This window comes from Hipposideros armiger, unplaced genomic scaffold (assembly GCF_001890085.2).
Source record: "Hipposideros armiger isolate ML-2016 unplaced genomic scaffold, ASM189008v1 scaffold_133, whole genome shotgun sequence".
NCBI classification, from domain to species: Eukaryota; Metazoa; Chordata; class Mammalia; order Chiroptera; family Hipposideridae; genus Hipposideros; species Hipposideros armiger.
In genome coordinates, this window is record NW_017731483.1 from 1737210 (window position 1) to 1753374 (window position 16165).

General features: G+C 47.0%; 1 protein-coding gene across 1 annotated transcript in view; it reads left to right on the forward strand.

Annotated features, from left to right (window-relative positions):
• The window catches only part of GABBR2 (gamma-aminobutyric acid type B receptor subunit 2), a 96322-nt gene extending 87323 nt beyond the window's left edge, over positions 1-8999 (forward strand). The window contains exons 11-13 of the mRNA XM_019649556.1: positions 1504-1633; positions 3602-3719; positions 6376-8999. Of these exons, the coding sequence (XP_019505101.1) occupies positions 1504-1633; positions 3602-3719; positions 6376-6541 (414 nt within the window). The 3' untranslated portion in view covers positions 6542-8999. The remainder of the gene's footprint in view (positions 1-1503; positions 1634-3601; positions 3720-6375) is intronic.
• Positions 9000-16165: the final 7166 nt, after the last annotated feature.

Sequence of the window (16165 nt, forward strand, 5' to 3'; positions counted from 1 at the left end):
AACTTGGTGGTGAAGCAACGTCCTCCACAACTAGACTGAAGAACAAAAGGACAGCAACTTGTCTGTTCCCCTTCCCCTAATTCTCCAATAAAAAAAAATCTTTAAAAAAAAAAGAATTTCAGACAACCAATCATATTTTTAGTATAAGTATGACCCATACAATATTTGGGATATACTTATACTGAAAAATTACTCCTTATTATCTGAAATTCAAATGTGACTGGGCATTCTGTATTTTTATTTACTATATCTGGATGCCCCTACTGTAGGGGGCGCATAGTAGTCTGCCACAAAGATCCCCTACACAGCTTTAGGATGGGGCAGCCCTCCATTCGCCACCAGAGCAAAGAGGAAAGATTCCTGTCCCTCAAAGCCCCTTGCTGACTCTGTTTTAGTATCAGACCTATGACTAGAACGTCCCCATCTCTGTGTCTTGACATTCGACTTCCACTTGCACACTCCAGCGATGAAGAGTTCACTCACTTAGGAAACTAAAAATCTAAGCCACTGTGAAAAACTCTGGAATGTTGCGTTTTTTTTCCTGGAATTGAATCACAGTCTGATCGCCTCTTGCTTCCACCCTTTGATCCTAGCCCTGTTGTTTGATTCGCACAGAAAAAGGTGTCTCTCTCCTCCTCCACATGAAAACTTAAACAATCTGTGGCTGTGCTCTTGACATTGGAACAGCACCTTACAGTTTATAACTTATCCTCCCTTTTGCTATAGTAGGATGCCCACTACTCTTCCCAACTACCACCCACTCCCCAACACATACACATTCCCCAAGCTTCTCAGGGGCTCAACTGCCCAAGTTTTGTATCTGATTCTTATATAATATGGGGGTTACTGGAACTCATCCTGACTAACTCCACAGAAGAAACCCCTATTGGCCTGAGTCTCCGTGACAGTGTGGGTTTCAGAGCTGACCAGCCCTGCGAATCTGTCCTCCATGCCTCCCACCAAGGGTCCTGCTAGGTATCAATAATAATAATTACAGTAATATTATTATAGTAGCAGGTTATTCTTATTATATGTCAAGCCTTGAGGTAAACTTTTATAATATTATCTCATTTAATCTTCACAAGACCCACATGAGGTAGGTTCTGTTATTATCCCACTCCACAGATGAAGAAACTGAGACTCAGTTCTCACCAGCCAGTAAGGAGCAGCCACAGGCTTGCCCCTAGGCCTGTCCAGCCTCAGAGCCTGCGCTATGACGCTCTCCCGCCCTGCCTCCCTGGCCTTGCTTGGTGGTTCCATCACGGTTCAAGCCTGCACTGGACACACCATTGCAGTTCCCAGGTCCCTCTCATCAGCTTCTCCTGAAACAGGAGCTGGCAGGGCCCTTCTGTGTCTCTTCCCCAACATCCAGTGGCCCCTCTTGTTCCCAGTGCCCTCCTTTGCCAGCCTGGAGCTGCTGCTTGGCTCTCCAGGCCTGGCCACCAGGGCTGGGGTGGGGGCTGGGCCAGGGGCTCTGACTCAGCTGGAGCCTTTGTCTTCTAGCTGGATAAAGACTTGGAAGAGGTAACCATGCAGCTGCAGGACACACCGGAAAAGACCACCTACATTAAACAGAACCATTACCAAGAGCTCAATGACATCCTCAACCTGGGGAACTTCACCGAGAGCACAGGTAAGAGGAGGCAGAGCCCCTGGGACACACTGGGCCTGGGTAGCAGACACCAGCCGTCCACCTTCCATTTTACAGATGAAGAAACTGAGGCTCAGAGAGGGGGTTGGGCTGGTCTGAAGTCACATAAGCAGAGCTGGAGTATCTGGAACCCATGTCTTCTGACCACAGTTCAGTGTCCGCCTGGAGCCCCACTCTGCCTAGAGCTGGGGCTCCTGTCCCCAGTCTTTTGGGCGCCGGGTGCACGTGGGCACAACGTGGCCAGCATTCCCAGTGTTCTGACTGGGGGTACATTGTTCTTAACATATAGTCTACCTGCACTTCTCCCAACAACATTTCTCAGTTTCAAATGCACCTCGTCAATGTACAGGAAAGGAATGGTTAGTAGGATATGACATGACACTCAATCATAAATGCAAGCTGAAGCAACACAGGCCACTTTTTTTGCCTACATTTCAGCAAATTTTTAATAGATTCCCAGTGTTGGTAAGAGTGTGGAAATGAGCATTCTCCTGCAATGTTTTGGAAGCCAATCTGGCCCTCTCCAAATGCTAGATGTGACACATCTTAACCTAGCAATTCCGCTAGCGGGAGCCTGCCCCTTGGAAACACTCCCACGTGGGCAAAGCTGTAGACACATACCGTTCATCACAACATTATTTTTAGGGGGAAAAACTGGAATTAAGTTAAATGTTCATCATTTGGGGTAGTTTCGTTAATTATAATACAACCAAACAAGGCACATAATACAGCTATTAAAAAGTGAGGTGGACTGTTTGTACAGATAAGGCAAAACAGTGGCCTCACCACCAACACAAAGCTTAAAGATGTGAAAAACATGGCCCTACATAGATCACAAAAAGAGCTAAAACTAGAAGGCTAAGTGTCACCTTATTCAACCTCAACTGCAAAGGTGCACCTCAGGCAACTCAAATTTTTGAACCCTCTGTGTGTGTCAACAAATGACCGTGAGAGCATCACTAGGATTAATTTGGGGATCACAAATAATTTAAGCAAGTAGGCAAGTTTACCAATACTGAATCTGTGAATAAGGAAGATTGACTGTACTCCCATGGGTACAAAATGACATACGAGTACCTAAAGTTACCCACTGCAGGGAAAAAAAAAATTACTAATGCCCCTCTCCAAACCAAATAAATCCAGATCTGTCAGGTGGGGCCCGTTTTTTATATTTTATCTTTCTTTAAACCTCCCCATGTGGTCTGAAACACAAGGAGGGTTGAGAGCACCTATGCCATCGTGTTCTGTGGCTACACACTGTTTCTTTGAATGGAAACCTCATGCATGCATACATGTTAGTATGTAACTAATGCATTCTTGCTGGACAAATTAGGATTAGTTCCAAGTTTTTGATATTGTAAACAATGCTGATTTGAACATCTTGTATATATCTTCACACAGATCCTTAATCATTTCCTTAGGATGATTCCCAGAAGTGGCAATTCTGAGTAAAAGACATGCACCTTCTATGGTGTTTGATCCTTATCGAAGTGCCCCCTCCCCCAAAGATTATGCCAATTAATAGTCACACCAGAAGTTTACTATTATGATTCTTTCCAATTCTTGGCAATCTTGTGGAAAATACACATTGCAGGTTTTTTGTTCTTCTTTGTCATTACATACCTATGCACCAGTGGAAAGGGCCTTCAGATTAGAACCTCTCATTTTTAAATTATGCTACCTATATTGGTTGATGTTTTCTTTTTCTTTTCTTCTTGGAGAAAATGACAACCAGGGCACACCATACATATCCCCGGCATGGCATGCCCCTTCCATGGAGGCGTCTTGGCTCCCTGCCTTGGTCCTGGGAGTCCTTGGCTTGGAGAATGCTGAGAATGCTGGGCTTGTTTGCATTCTCTCTCCCTGGGCAGCTTCCTAAAAAGATTGCATTGTTGGTTTTTAAAAACCAAGTTAATAGAATGTGTTGCGATATTGTTGTTTTGCATTCAGATGGGGGAAAGACCATTTTAAAAAATCACCTCGATCAAAATCCCCAGCTACAGTGGAATACAACAGAGCCTTCCCGAACATGCAAAGACCCCATAGAAGACATAAACTCCCCAGAACAGTAAGTACCTTCTCCAAGAATTACTGCCCAAGAGCCTGCACAACAGCTTACAATCTGTACTATGTTTTCACATGCATTATTTTATTTGAACGCCACAGCAATCCCATGATGCTCATTTTACAGATGAGAAAACTAACATTCAAAAGAGGGAGGTGACTTGTCAAAGCTCATCCAGTTGCTAAGTACAGGAGATAGGATTGGGATGCAGGTCTGTGCAATATCAAATCCCATGTTCTCCACAGTAGCATACTGTCTTTGTTATGTATAAAAATGTCACCTTGCTAAGTGCATTAATTTAACAATGATTTACGGGGACCTACTATGTGTCGGACACAGCAGTGAAGAAAACAGACAAAATCCCTCCCTTCATGGAGCTTCCAATCTGTCTGGTAAGACAATAACTTAGTTTAAAAAGCAAAACATAGTATGTTCAATAATAGGTGCTTTGGAGAAAAATAAGGCAGAGGAGGGGGTTAGGGAGTATAATTTTAAATAGGATGGTCAGAGAAGACTCAGTGAGAAGGTGACATCTAAGCAAAGATCTGGACATCTCAGTTTGCTTTGTTTCACTGGCAGTTTTTAGTTCTTCCAAGCTCACAGAAGATAAGCCGAGATTAGAAATGTCAACCCTGCAACTTGACTCCTGGGAAGTGACAAGCAGTGAGGAACCAGCAAAAACAGCTGAATCACCAACTGCAGTGTCGTCTGGGGCCATTCAGTGTTAGAGCTAATAGCCTCTCACCTAGTTCGCTCCAAGACCTCACCAGCTTACAGTCCAGAACAATTACCGATGGTTACATGGCATCCGTCAGTGGTCTACCTATCATTTCCCTCCACTAGAGTGTAAGCACCTGGACAGTGAGATATGAGTCCTTTATATGTCCCCTGGACTGAACATAGGTTTCAGCCCTGAGCATGTTCTTGGCAAGTATCTGAAGAATGAATGAAAAGATAAACAGGGTCTCACCGGACAAAAGAATACCGAGCTCTGACAGCCACAGACAGGTGCTTCCCTTGCCCAGACCTTGCCAGGTGCTCAGATAAGCATTCTTTCCCAGTCAGAGTTTATTCTTCAGCTCCCCTTTTCCTGGACTCCGTAAACACCATCTTGCCTTAAGGAGTAGATCATAGCTGACGTTACACAGGTTCCACTTTAATTTCAAAATGAGATCTCCAGCATTCTTATCTTATGAGCACCAGTGAAGTATCTCTTGGAAGAAGTCCTTCTGGCCAACAGGTCCTTAGGGAGTGGGGGCAGCGCTGCCTCTGTCCCCATCCGTCTCAGAATTCCATCAGGGTCCTACATACACTCCAGGGCACACCCTATTGGAATGAGGTAGCCCCTGGGAATTGACTGGCCTTCCCCACAAAGCTCTGTGGTTTAACAGAAGAAGCCAGAGTCCCACCTTCCCAGCTCTGCCTTTGTTTCTTCGAGCAAGTTACATAAACTCTGTACCCTTCTCTCATCTTTATAATGGGAATAGCAATACTGCTTTTACCCATTGGGTTTTTGTGAAGATCTGGGGTTTTTTCTCACCTGAGACACAAGGAGGCCTAAGAATACAGGGACTTCACCTTCCCAGCTGCCATGGGAGACTGCACACAGTGCAGCTGAGCAGGGCAGGGGTCGGTGGCCTGGGCACATTCCCCCAAAGCAGGCTTTCCCACACTTACAGTGACTTCCGGACCTGCCAGTTGTGAAGACTCTGATGAGAAGGTGAGCACAGAAAGGTGTGGCAGTGAGAAGGAGTCAGAAGGCAGCGCCCTCTTCACCTCCTCTGCCATCAGTCATGCAGACCCACCTCCTGGCTCTGGCTTTGCTGGTTGCATTTCGGGAATTTACCAAGGGCTCTGGGGGCTTAGAGGAGGTTGCGGTTCACTCTCTGAGGGAGTTAGCACTAAGAAGATGACATTTGAACTGGAATTTGAAGGAAAAGCAGTTCATCAGATCCAGAAGCAGAACAAGAGCACTCCAGGCTGGGGAAACCTTGTGTGCATGGGCAGGGAGAGTGGCCACGAGCAGAGTTTTGGGGGAAAGTAGCCACCAGAGGGTCAGGTTTACAGTGAGAGGGAGTAGAAGTTTCAACTGGAGAATTTGGTGGGAGACAGGTCTTAGGGAGCCCTGAGTGTCCTGTCCCAGTGTTGAAAAGATAAGGTTTGTCACCAAAGAAGCCAAAAGACCCGGAAGGAACCTACTGGAATTGCCCCAGCAGGAAGCACTGAGGTCCTGGACAAGGCAGGAGCAGTGGAGCCCATGGGGAACAACAGAGCAGCAGAGAAGCCTTCCAGGGATGAACCCAAAGCCAAGTGCATATGGAGGCATGCAAGAGTACAGCATGAGAACTGCCAGGGTTTGCAGCAAAGCCCCGTTAGAAGGGCAAAGCCTTGTTCTTAGGAATCCCCAGAAGTTCAAGAAGCACCCTCCTTGCCTGTTGTCTCCCTGGTTATTCCCAGGGCAGTAGTTGGCACGTGCAGACCTGCATTAAATAACTGCTAGGTGGGTGGATGGTTAGATGACAGGATGGACAGACCTTGGATTCGGAGATAACTGTGCTCCTACCACCAGCCTCTTAGCCAAAGTGAGTACAAGGAACTTTCCGGTGAGCAGCCAGATGGCTCTTGTTAACTCCGCCCTCTCTCTCTCTCCCCGCCACAGCATCCAGCGCCGGCTCTCCCTCCAGCTCCCCATCCTCCACCACGCCTACCTCCCGTCCATTGGAGGCGTGGACGCCAGCTGTGTCAGCCCCTGTGTCAGCCCCACCGCCAGCCCCCGTCACAGACATGTGCCACCCCCCTTCCGAGTCATGGTCTCGGGCCTGTAAGGGTGGGAGGCCTGGGGCCGGGGCCTCCCCCATGACAGAACACGCGGAGCAGAGGCGTCTCACTGCAGTAACACTGTTGGCTGTGGCTGCAGAGAAGCTGGGTGCCACAGCTGGCCTTGCGGGACTGCTCGAATGGCTCTCAGGTGGACAGAATGGTGGGCACTTGGCACCTGACCTCGCGCCTTATTTGTGAAGTTTTTATTCTTTCACAAAGAAGAGGAATAGAAATGACTTCTTCCTTACTGTCTGAAAACAGGAGGAACTGGGATATTTGAAACTTTGCAAAAAAACAATCCTAGACAAGGAGAGAATCACTAGAAGGACTCCAGCTAGAAGTCACTGAACAGCCGAGGGAAGAGGCAAGGGGCTTCTGGAAAAACCGCCTCTGCCTCTGCACACACATCGCTGGCAGTGGCCCCCAGGCCAGCCCTTCTCCCCTCTGGGGAAGGAGATAGGCAGGGCAGCCAGGGCCCCAGCTGCCAGTCCAGCCAACCCCAGCCTTCCTGGGACAGGGAGCCTGCAGGAAGGGCGGCCAGGCGCAGCTCTGGGGTGCGGGAACAGGCTGACTCGCATGCCTCCCTGCAGGACCTTGCTCTGATAAATGCCACACATTAATACAATAACACCGGTTCTGGACCGTGGGGATTTAGGGCACGTCACTGCAGACATGCTCTGCAGCATTCACCGACAGTCGGTCATGCACCCACCATATTGGCCATGTCCTTGTGTTTGCATCAGGTGTTCCTGGTAATAAAGGGGGCCGCCTGAGCTAATCATGGAATGTCTGTTCCCAGCATACACGAAAAAGAAAGATTGTGCACTTTAACCTCTCTCATCAGGGCCCAAGGGCTGTCCAGGTTGGTTTTTTTGGTTGTTGTTTTTTTGTTTGTTTTTTTTCCCACTGACTTTGTTTCTGACCAAAGTGAATCAGGGGCATTCTTCTAGAAGACATCCCTGTAGTCGTAGGGGAAAGAGTTGCTAGCGGAGGGCTTCCCTCGGCTTCCAGAAGGCAGCCTTCCATCCAGGCAAGCCGGTAAGTTCTGTCCTCGGGGGTTACGGGGGTGATCAGTCAGCACACTGATTCTCATTCATAAGATCACGCTTCCCTTTCCATTGAACCCCATATATAGAGCACCGGTCTTGGAGTCAGACCTGAGTTCAAGTTCTCGCTCCACTGCTGACTCCCTCCATGACCTTGGGCAAGTCACTAGTGTCTCTCTGAGCCTCAGTTTACCCCCTCTAACAAATTGGGGTTGAAATAATACCCATCCTGCCTACCTCACAGGGTCACTCTGAGAATCAAAACTTGGTCTTGTCCAGGAAAGCTTCGTACCAAAAGGCGAAGCAGCCCTGACCCTTGAGGTATCAGGATGACCATGACCTTCAACCCTCACGACAGCCAGGGGTGTGACCCAGAGAAGCTCCCAGCACAGGCCTCTACCAGGATCAGCCCAGCTGGAGAGAGGCCCCCTGTGACTTTTGTGACATTCCTAGACAGGTTCATTCCTTGCTAAAGAAAAGCCTGAATGACAATGTCCAGGACGTCTGCACAACTGAGCAGTCGCTCGCTAGCTCCCTAAAGAAACCTAATGGCAGCTTCAACAGGCAGGCAATAATCTCTTCCCAGACCACTGACGTCAGGAATACACTGCTGCCACCACCAGGCTTTGACAAAAGGACCCACAGGAATCTTAGCATAGCCAACATTTCAAAACACCCTATTTCACTGTAGCATAGCTTGCCTCTCCCCTCCCCCAAAGAGAGGTGATGGAGGTACTGTGGCTTTTAGGGAAAAAAAAAAATGTTAACACATCACAGGTCAAGTTGAAGTCATTGTCTGTGTAGGCACTAAAAAATCGGTGTTGCCACTCACTGTGTATTACCAGTATTTACTTGTTTTCTTGATTTCACCAAAATCAGATTTAATTTGAAGGGCCACATTAATTTTTCAAAGGGAAAGAGACAATTCATTGTACATAATGTATACACACACAAAAAAAATACCTGTAGAAATATTATTCCAGCATAGCAGGAAGAAAAAAAAAGAAACAAAAGTATTGGACAGTTGGAGGTGAGTGTGTGTGTCTGTGACCCATCGTGACTCCTTGAACGTGCACAGTCTTCTAGGTTAACCCACAAAATACATTCTCTGTCTTAACAATACTGTAGGTTCACCCATTTTCTAAAAAATTTCCCTGCAAATAACAAGACCCACAGACATGACTCTAGCTATTTAACGGTCTGTTCTTTTATACGCAGCAAACACACCGTACATTTCCAAAAAAGGCTTCAGCCTAAAGGCGTTTTCCAATGATGTTAGTGCACAAACGCTTTAAATTAGACTGGAACTGCCAGAATCAAATGTAAATGAGGAATTTCTCGTACCCCTGTTGCATGGTATCAATTTTTAATAAATTGTTGCAAATTCGTTTTTATGAATAAAAGAGAAAAAACTGTCGCCTTGACTATCTATACATATGCCCAAAATGCAGATCAGATCAAGCCTCTGCTCAGAAACTCAGGGGACAGTTCTGGGCTGCCTGCTCAGCATTTTTCCTTCTTTCAGAAGCGGCCCTCCCCAGTCTTCTGCTGACAACGTATCAGAGCAGCCCTGTTATCACATGACCCAGAGTCTGGCCATAGGCAATGGGTCCAAGGTAGGACCCTGACCAGAGCTGGGCCTGTCTGTTCCTTCCCCAGGACTCCTCCATGTAGAGAAACTTAGTCGGCCGTGAAAGAGAAAAATGAAGCCAACACTGTATTCTCAGTGAACCTGACGAGGAGCAGGCCTCCTAAATCCTGACCCCAAGAGAGCCTTGCTCCAGGCCACCTTTCATATAGCCCTCCAATGTGACATAGGATGTTCAAAGATGGAAAACAGGTCCAACATGGAAGAGGAACTTACCCAAGGTCACCTAGGGAGTCGTGGCAAAGGCAGAAACAAAACCAGAATCCCACGTGGTCTTCCTTCACTGCCTGACTTAGACTCACAGCAATTAAGCACTAAGAAGGACCTTAGAGGTCTTGGCCAACCCCTCACTTTACAGACGGGGAAGCTGAGGCCCAGTGACAGGAGCCAGTCAAGCAGGTGGTCCTGAGAAGGCAAGCATGGAGCCTGGACAGCCTGGCTCTGAGGCGCCAGCTGTTTTCTCCTGAGCCTACTTCGTCACACCCAACCCAGAACCACAGGCAGAACCACCATGGCGGGGAGACACCTCAACACAGAGACATTTCTCTGTTGCCTCACGTTCTTGAGACATCTTCGTATTTCCTCACTAACTATGGAATCAACTGATGAAAACATGCGACCTCTCCTCTTAGCAAATCTGAAAGAGAGACATGCCCAAAGGGTTGAAGAAATCCTCAAGACCATCATCACTAAAGTTCTTCATGCCTTGCTTGGCCTTGAAGAGCAGGTTTGTGTTAACTGAAGGCCCTTCTAGAGGAAAGGCCTAGAGAGCAGGGTTACATTCTGTTCTTTTTTAAAGGGTTCTCCTTGTCTTCCTTTGGTTATGACTGGCTCATTTCTGAGGTAAAAAGAAAGACTATTTCCCAGCCTCAAAGAGAAGCATTCTAGAGTTGACGCCCTTTGAGAAAGCCGGCCTGGGGTGTCTCCTCACCCTGTGCCATGAAGACAACCCTGGGATCTGCTTTGAGGGAGGGTGGGAAGAGGTTTCTGGAAACAGCAAGCCTGGGGCACCAGCCAAAGGCCCAACCTTCCAGGTAGTTCCCTGTGCTCAGCAGCCTCCTCCCTATAAGAATCCAGTTTTAAAGGCCTAGAAGCCAGTGACAGGGAGAGGAGGTGGTGCTGGGTTTAAAAAAACAGACTGGTGGCCACTCTGCCTGGCCAACCCCATTTCTGCCCCTCCTCTGGAAGCATAGCCCTGCTAAGGAAGGAATCTGGAGGAACCACCCTTGAGCCCATCCCTGGACATGAGGATTGGCTGAGGGATATGCTCATCACCTAAACCCAGCCAATCAGAGTCCTTCCCAGGGTTTCCTGCCAGAGTGTTCAGGAGGTTTGAAATCTTGCCCTCCACATGGAGAGAAATGAAAAGAGGGAAACTGAGCTCTGGTGACATCACTTGGGCTCAAGGACCAGCAATGCCTAAAGATACACCTGCCCTTGAGCTCCTTGGCTTTGAGCTAATACATCCCTTTATCTACTTACAGAGTAGGGTTTCTGTCACTGAGAACCAAAGGAAATCTGTGGGAATCAGGGGGTCTCCACATGGGGGCTTGTTGTCTGAAACTTTTGAGAATTCCGCCCTTGTCCCTTCCCCTCATTTTGAGGAGACATTTGGGGAATACTTTTCTGTTCCCATGCACACCACTGAGTAGGGAGGATGAGTAAAGAGGCATGGGGGCCTAAGAGGCCCCAGGAAGCTAAAGGGTCAGTGGGCCAGGCTGAGGACCTGAGGGCTGGTGCCAACCTGGGTACCCCCAGGAAGGGCCTTGTGTCTGTTCTGCACTCTCTGTCCTTGTCCTGTCTGCCCCCCACCTCCTTGGCTGGTCACACCATGCTTAGCCCTGAGGAGCATGGTCAGTGGGGCCCTGGGCAATAAATGATTAACACACTCTCTTGAAGAGAAAATGAATACCTACCCCACCTTCACCCCATCCTTGAAACCCCTGGCAAGTCCCCCAGGTTTCCTCAGTCATGACTGGTCCAACTTTGCATGGTCCTGGGTGGGTCCTGCCTAGAGATGACAATTCACTGCCTGGTTCCTCCAGATTTCACTCCCAGGAGCCCCAAGCCCCCAGTGGGGCATCCACTGAGCCCCTGCCCTTTGTCAGGGTCTGTGCTGGGTACCTGGGTAACAACAGAGAACAGGACACAGGTCTCAAGAAATTCATGTGTGGACTAATACAGAGACAGATACATAAAGAACACATGACAATAGCATGTGATAAGCACGTAGCTCAGAATGGGGAGCCAGAGAATGTTTCCTGGGGGTTGTAACCTCCATACAGGGCTGGCTTCATGGGTGTGTGACCTGTGTAGTCATTTACAAGAGTTGCTGTTTTGAAATTTTTAATAACTTTTGAACAAGGGACCCAGCACTCTCAGTTTGTACTGGGCTCTACAGATTACATAGCCAATCCCATACATAGACCTGAAGAGGAGGAGGAGCTAGCCAGCAAAAGCGGGAAGGAAGGGGATGGGAAGGGAACTGGCAGTCCAACTCCTGTAGGATGCACGTACCTGCTGGAGCTGCTGTGGCTGCTCCCAAGGCCAACTAGGTTGTTGCATGTTAATCAGTCACACCAGAATCCACGTGGCCTCCATCCTGTCTCTGTGTGATGACATGGGTTGTACCTCAAAATCTTCAGGCCCAGGTGCCGATTTCTACTCACCCACTTACCGGGATGTGTGGCTTTGGATGATTCATTCAACCTCTCTGAGCTCCTGGCCCCACATCTGTAAAATGGACATGATGCTTTGTCCAGGGGTACATGTAGGTGAAAGTGCTTTATAAGCACTGAGCTGACATTTGTTCTTTCCCAGACAAGCAGACTGTACAGTGAACAGCTTCGATAATGGCAGTGGGGCAGCCAGCAGTCATCTAATCTCCTGACAACAGAATGCATCTTAAGTAGGAAGCTGCTCAGGAAAATATCTTGACACACTCTGTCGGGGGAAGGTAAGATTCTGGAGACAAGGCTAAAAAAAGAGACAAGGCAACAGTTTGTTAGAAAAGACTAGAAAATTGGGAGTAGAAGGAGAGAGAATGGTGAGGGAGAAGGGGACAATGTTCAAGTAACATGGCGGTGTTACCAAAAGACTTTTAGGAACGGAGCTGTCAAACATCTGATTTTAAGTCATTTGTGTTGTTATGAAGCAAACCCTCTCCTTTCCTTCACTTCACCCCCTCCTGCAAAATGTCCCTAAATCTTCAGTAATGTTTACTCTACAAGCAAAAGTCTTGTGGGTTTTGGTGGAAATGAAAGAAAGGGACAAATTCTATTTGGGTTCGGATGGAGGCCAAAGTGGGGATAAAAGAAGCAACCACACGATGCAGAGGGGGAAATACGCTCGCTGCACAAGCAAGAAGATGGAGTTGCAGGTGACCATGAGCACGTAAGCTCCTCGGAAAGGCACTGGAAAGGGAAATGTGAATCCCTCTAGTTCTCCAGGCTTTGTCACCCTTGCTGACATCTAGGTTACATATGCATTAAGTAATAGGAAACATTTTATCCCATAGAGCCATAAATCTCAAAGGTCCTGAATGCAAAGGTAGAAATAGTAGAAAGCAAGACCAGTTACACCATGGTCACCTGGATCACAAAATAAGTCCACACTCACAGCTCCAGAGATGACCTTGTCTGTTTCTCCTTTACGGCAGGATGGTGTTGGTTGTTCACATAGCACACACACTGCCTTCTTCCTGTGGTTGCTCAATTTGAAGGCACCACTTTTTTTTTTTTAAGAACTAACAACATGCACAAACAGAGAATCTCTGTGATTGAAAGAGAATAATTTCTCACAAAACCATTGGTCCATCCCTTCCACACTGGTATACTAGACACTCTGGAATTTGAACCCTTCTAGCCTCTCCATCATAGTCATCTTGCAACTCATCTTTTCCCAGCTCTGCACCCTTGCTTCCTACCTTTCCCCAAATTTCTTGCACCTGGAATGCCCTTTCCCTTCCATCCATGTAATCTGAAACCTACCCATGTTTCAGGTGAAAGTGGGTGGGAACAAGTCTCATGACTTTTAAGTGGATGACTTTCCTACATAACAGAGTGCGTAGCCCTCCTAGTCATAACCCAGATGGGTGAGCTGTGCTGAGCCCTAAGCCCTAAGTAGCAGCAAGACTGGGCTTAAAAGACAGGCTCCAAGGTGGGTGTTTGGCAGTGAAGAGAGTGTGGTCCGAGGGATGATGCCAAGGGCAGACTGCAGCCTCCTGGTTCCACTCCCTCAGGAGGATGGGGCTGCTGAGTGGCCTAGGACACAGCTGGGCTCCAGGCTCCATGGTTACCACTAGCAGAGCCCTACAACCTCTACATCATTGTGATGCCCTCCCAGCTGCCTGCTGCCTGCGTGGGCACCAAGGGCTCTGGAGCCAGTCCTCAGGGCCTGGAGGCTGGACAATGGGGCTGGCGATTCTGAAGAAGGCTGGCTGCCCAGGGCTTTTTCCACATGCTGAAAGGGCAGGGGAGCTGTGTGTGAGGTCTCAATACTCAGAAACCCAGACATGAGCCTGGACTTAAAGAGGAGGCCACATCGAGTCTGGTAAGAGGAGCAGAGATGAGACAGGGAGAACCCCGTGAGGGACACCTCAGACTCGATGTGGCCTCCTCTTTAAGTTCTTCGTTTAGAGGTTCTGTTCATCTAGTGTTCAGGGAACTTCTGAGGTTGAATGTTGTATAAATTATTTGTAATTTTGGTGTGATCCTGGGGAGGCTTCTCCGGTTGGGAGAGAGACCTTCCAGCCCCACAATGAGCTCACCAGCCCAGAGTTACTTTGCCGGGAAGAGGAGTTCCATGATAGCTGGCAGTAGAAATTAGTGAGGACTCTCTTTGCTCAACTCGGTGAGGCTGAGGGTGGCTAGAGAGCCAGTGGATCCTGCACAAGGTCTCCCTCGCTGGTGAGCACTCACCCGCTCCCTGGTGGAGGGAGTAGCTGTGTGAACGGGGCCCAGGAGCCTGAGGGGAAGGACTGAACTGAGCGCCTTTGGTGCAGGAGCTGGAGGTTTTGGGACCATTGTTGCCCTGGTGTGGAGCTTGCACACGAGTAGTGCACAGGAGGGCACCGTTTTTTCAGGGTTGGACCCTCCCACAGAGGGTCAGGTCCGGACCGCATTGGTCTAGTGGAATTGGTGCAGGACTGCGTGTGTGTGCGCACGCATGCGGCCTGGGATCCCCACCCTTCTCACTGCTAGTGCTGCGTAGCCAGGGAAACGCCTGCTGGGTGCCCTCCGGCTCCAACAAGCTGTTCATTGAGACGTGGGAGTGCGCGAGCCGCCTTGGGTCTCCGCTCTCCACACTGTGCGTGCAGAGTTTCCACATTAACAAAATGAAAAATAAAAATCATAAGATCATATCAATAGATGCAGAATCCAGTAGACATTTATGATAAAAACTCTTAGCAAAGTGGGAATAGTGGGATCATATCTCAATATAATAAAGGCCATATATGATAAGCCCACAGCAAATGTACTCAATGGGGAAAGGCTAAAAGCTTTCCCCTTAAGATCAGAAACAAGACAAGACTGCCCACTTTCACCATTTCTATTTAACATAGTTCTAGAAGTTCTAGCCACAGCAATCAGACAAGAAAATGAAAAGACATCCAAATTGGAAAGGAGGAAGTAAAATTGTCATTATATGCAGATGACATGATACTACATAGAAAGAATCCCAAACACTCCACCAAAAAACTGTTAGAACTGATAAATGAATTTAGTAAGGTAACAGGATACAAAATTAACATTCAGAAATCAGTTGCATTTCTATACACCAATAATAAACTATCAGAAGAAGAAATCAGGAAATCAATCCCATTTACAATTACTTCTAAAACAATAAAATACCTAGGAATTAATTTAACCAAAGAAGTAAAAGACCTGTACTCAAAAAATTACAAGACATTGAAGAGAGAAATCAAAGAAGATACAAATAAATGGAAATACAATGTTCATGGATAGGAAGAATTAATATAGTTAAAATGTTAATACTACCTAAGGCAGCGGTTCTCAACCTGTGGGTCGCGACCCCTTTGGGAGTCTAATGACCCTTTCACAGGGGTCGCCTAAGACCATCAGAAAACAAAAAGATATTTACATTATGATTCATAAGTAGCAAAATTTCAGTTATAGAGTAGCAATGAAAATAATTTTATGGTTGGGGGTCACCACAACATGAGGAACTGTATTAAGGGGTTGCGGCATTGGGAAGGTTGAGAACCTCTGACCTAAGGCAATATATAGATTCAATGCAGTTCCTATCAAATTACCAAGGACATTTTTCTCAGAAATAAAACATGTAATCCAAAAATTTATATGGTACCATAAAAGACCCCGAATAGCCACGGCAATCTTGAGAAATAAGAACGAAGTGGGAGGTATCACGCTACCCAACATCAAATCATACTACAAGGCTACAGTAATCAAAACAGTATGGCATAAAAACAGACACATAGACCAATGGAACAGAATAGAGAACCCAGAAATAAACCCATCCATATACAGTCATTTAATCTATGACAATGGAAGCAAGAATTTACATTGGAGTAAAGATAGTCTATTTAATAAATGGTGCTGGGAAAATTGAACTCACATGTGCAAAAAAATGAAAACGGACCACCTACTTACACCATATACGAGAACAAATTCAAAATGGATTAAAGACTTAAATGTAAGACCTGAAATCATAAAACTGGTGGAAGAAAACATAGGGAGTAAATTTGCAGACATTACCCTCAGTAATATTTTTACTGCTATATCCCCTCGGGCAAGGGAAATAAAAGAAAAAATAAACATATAGGATTACATCAAACTTAAAAGCTTTTTCACAGCAAAAGAAATCATCAATAAAACAAAAAGGCAGCCTACTGAATGGGAGAAGATATTTGCCAATGATATATCTGATAAGGGGTTAATATCCAAAATTTATAA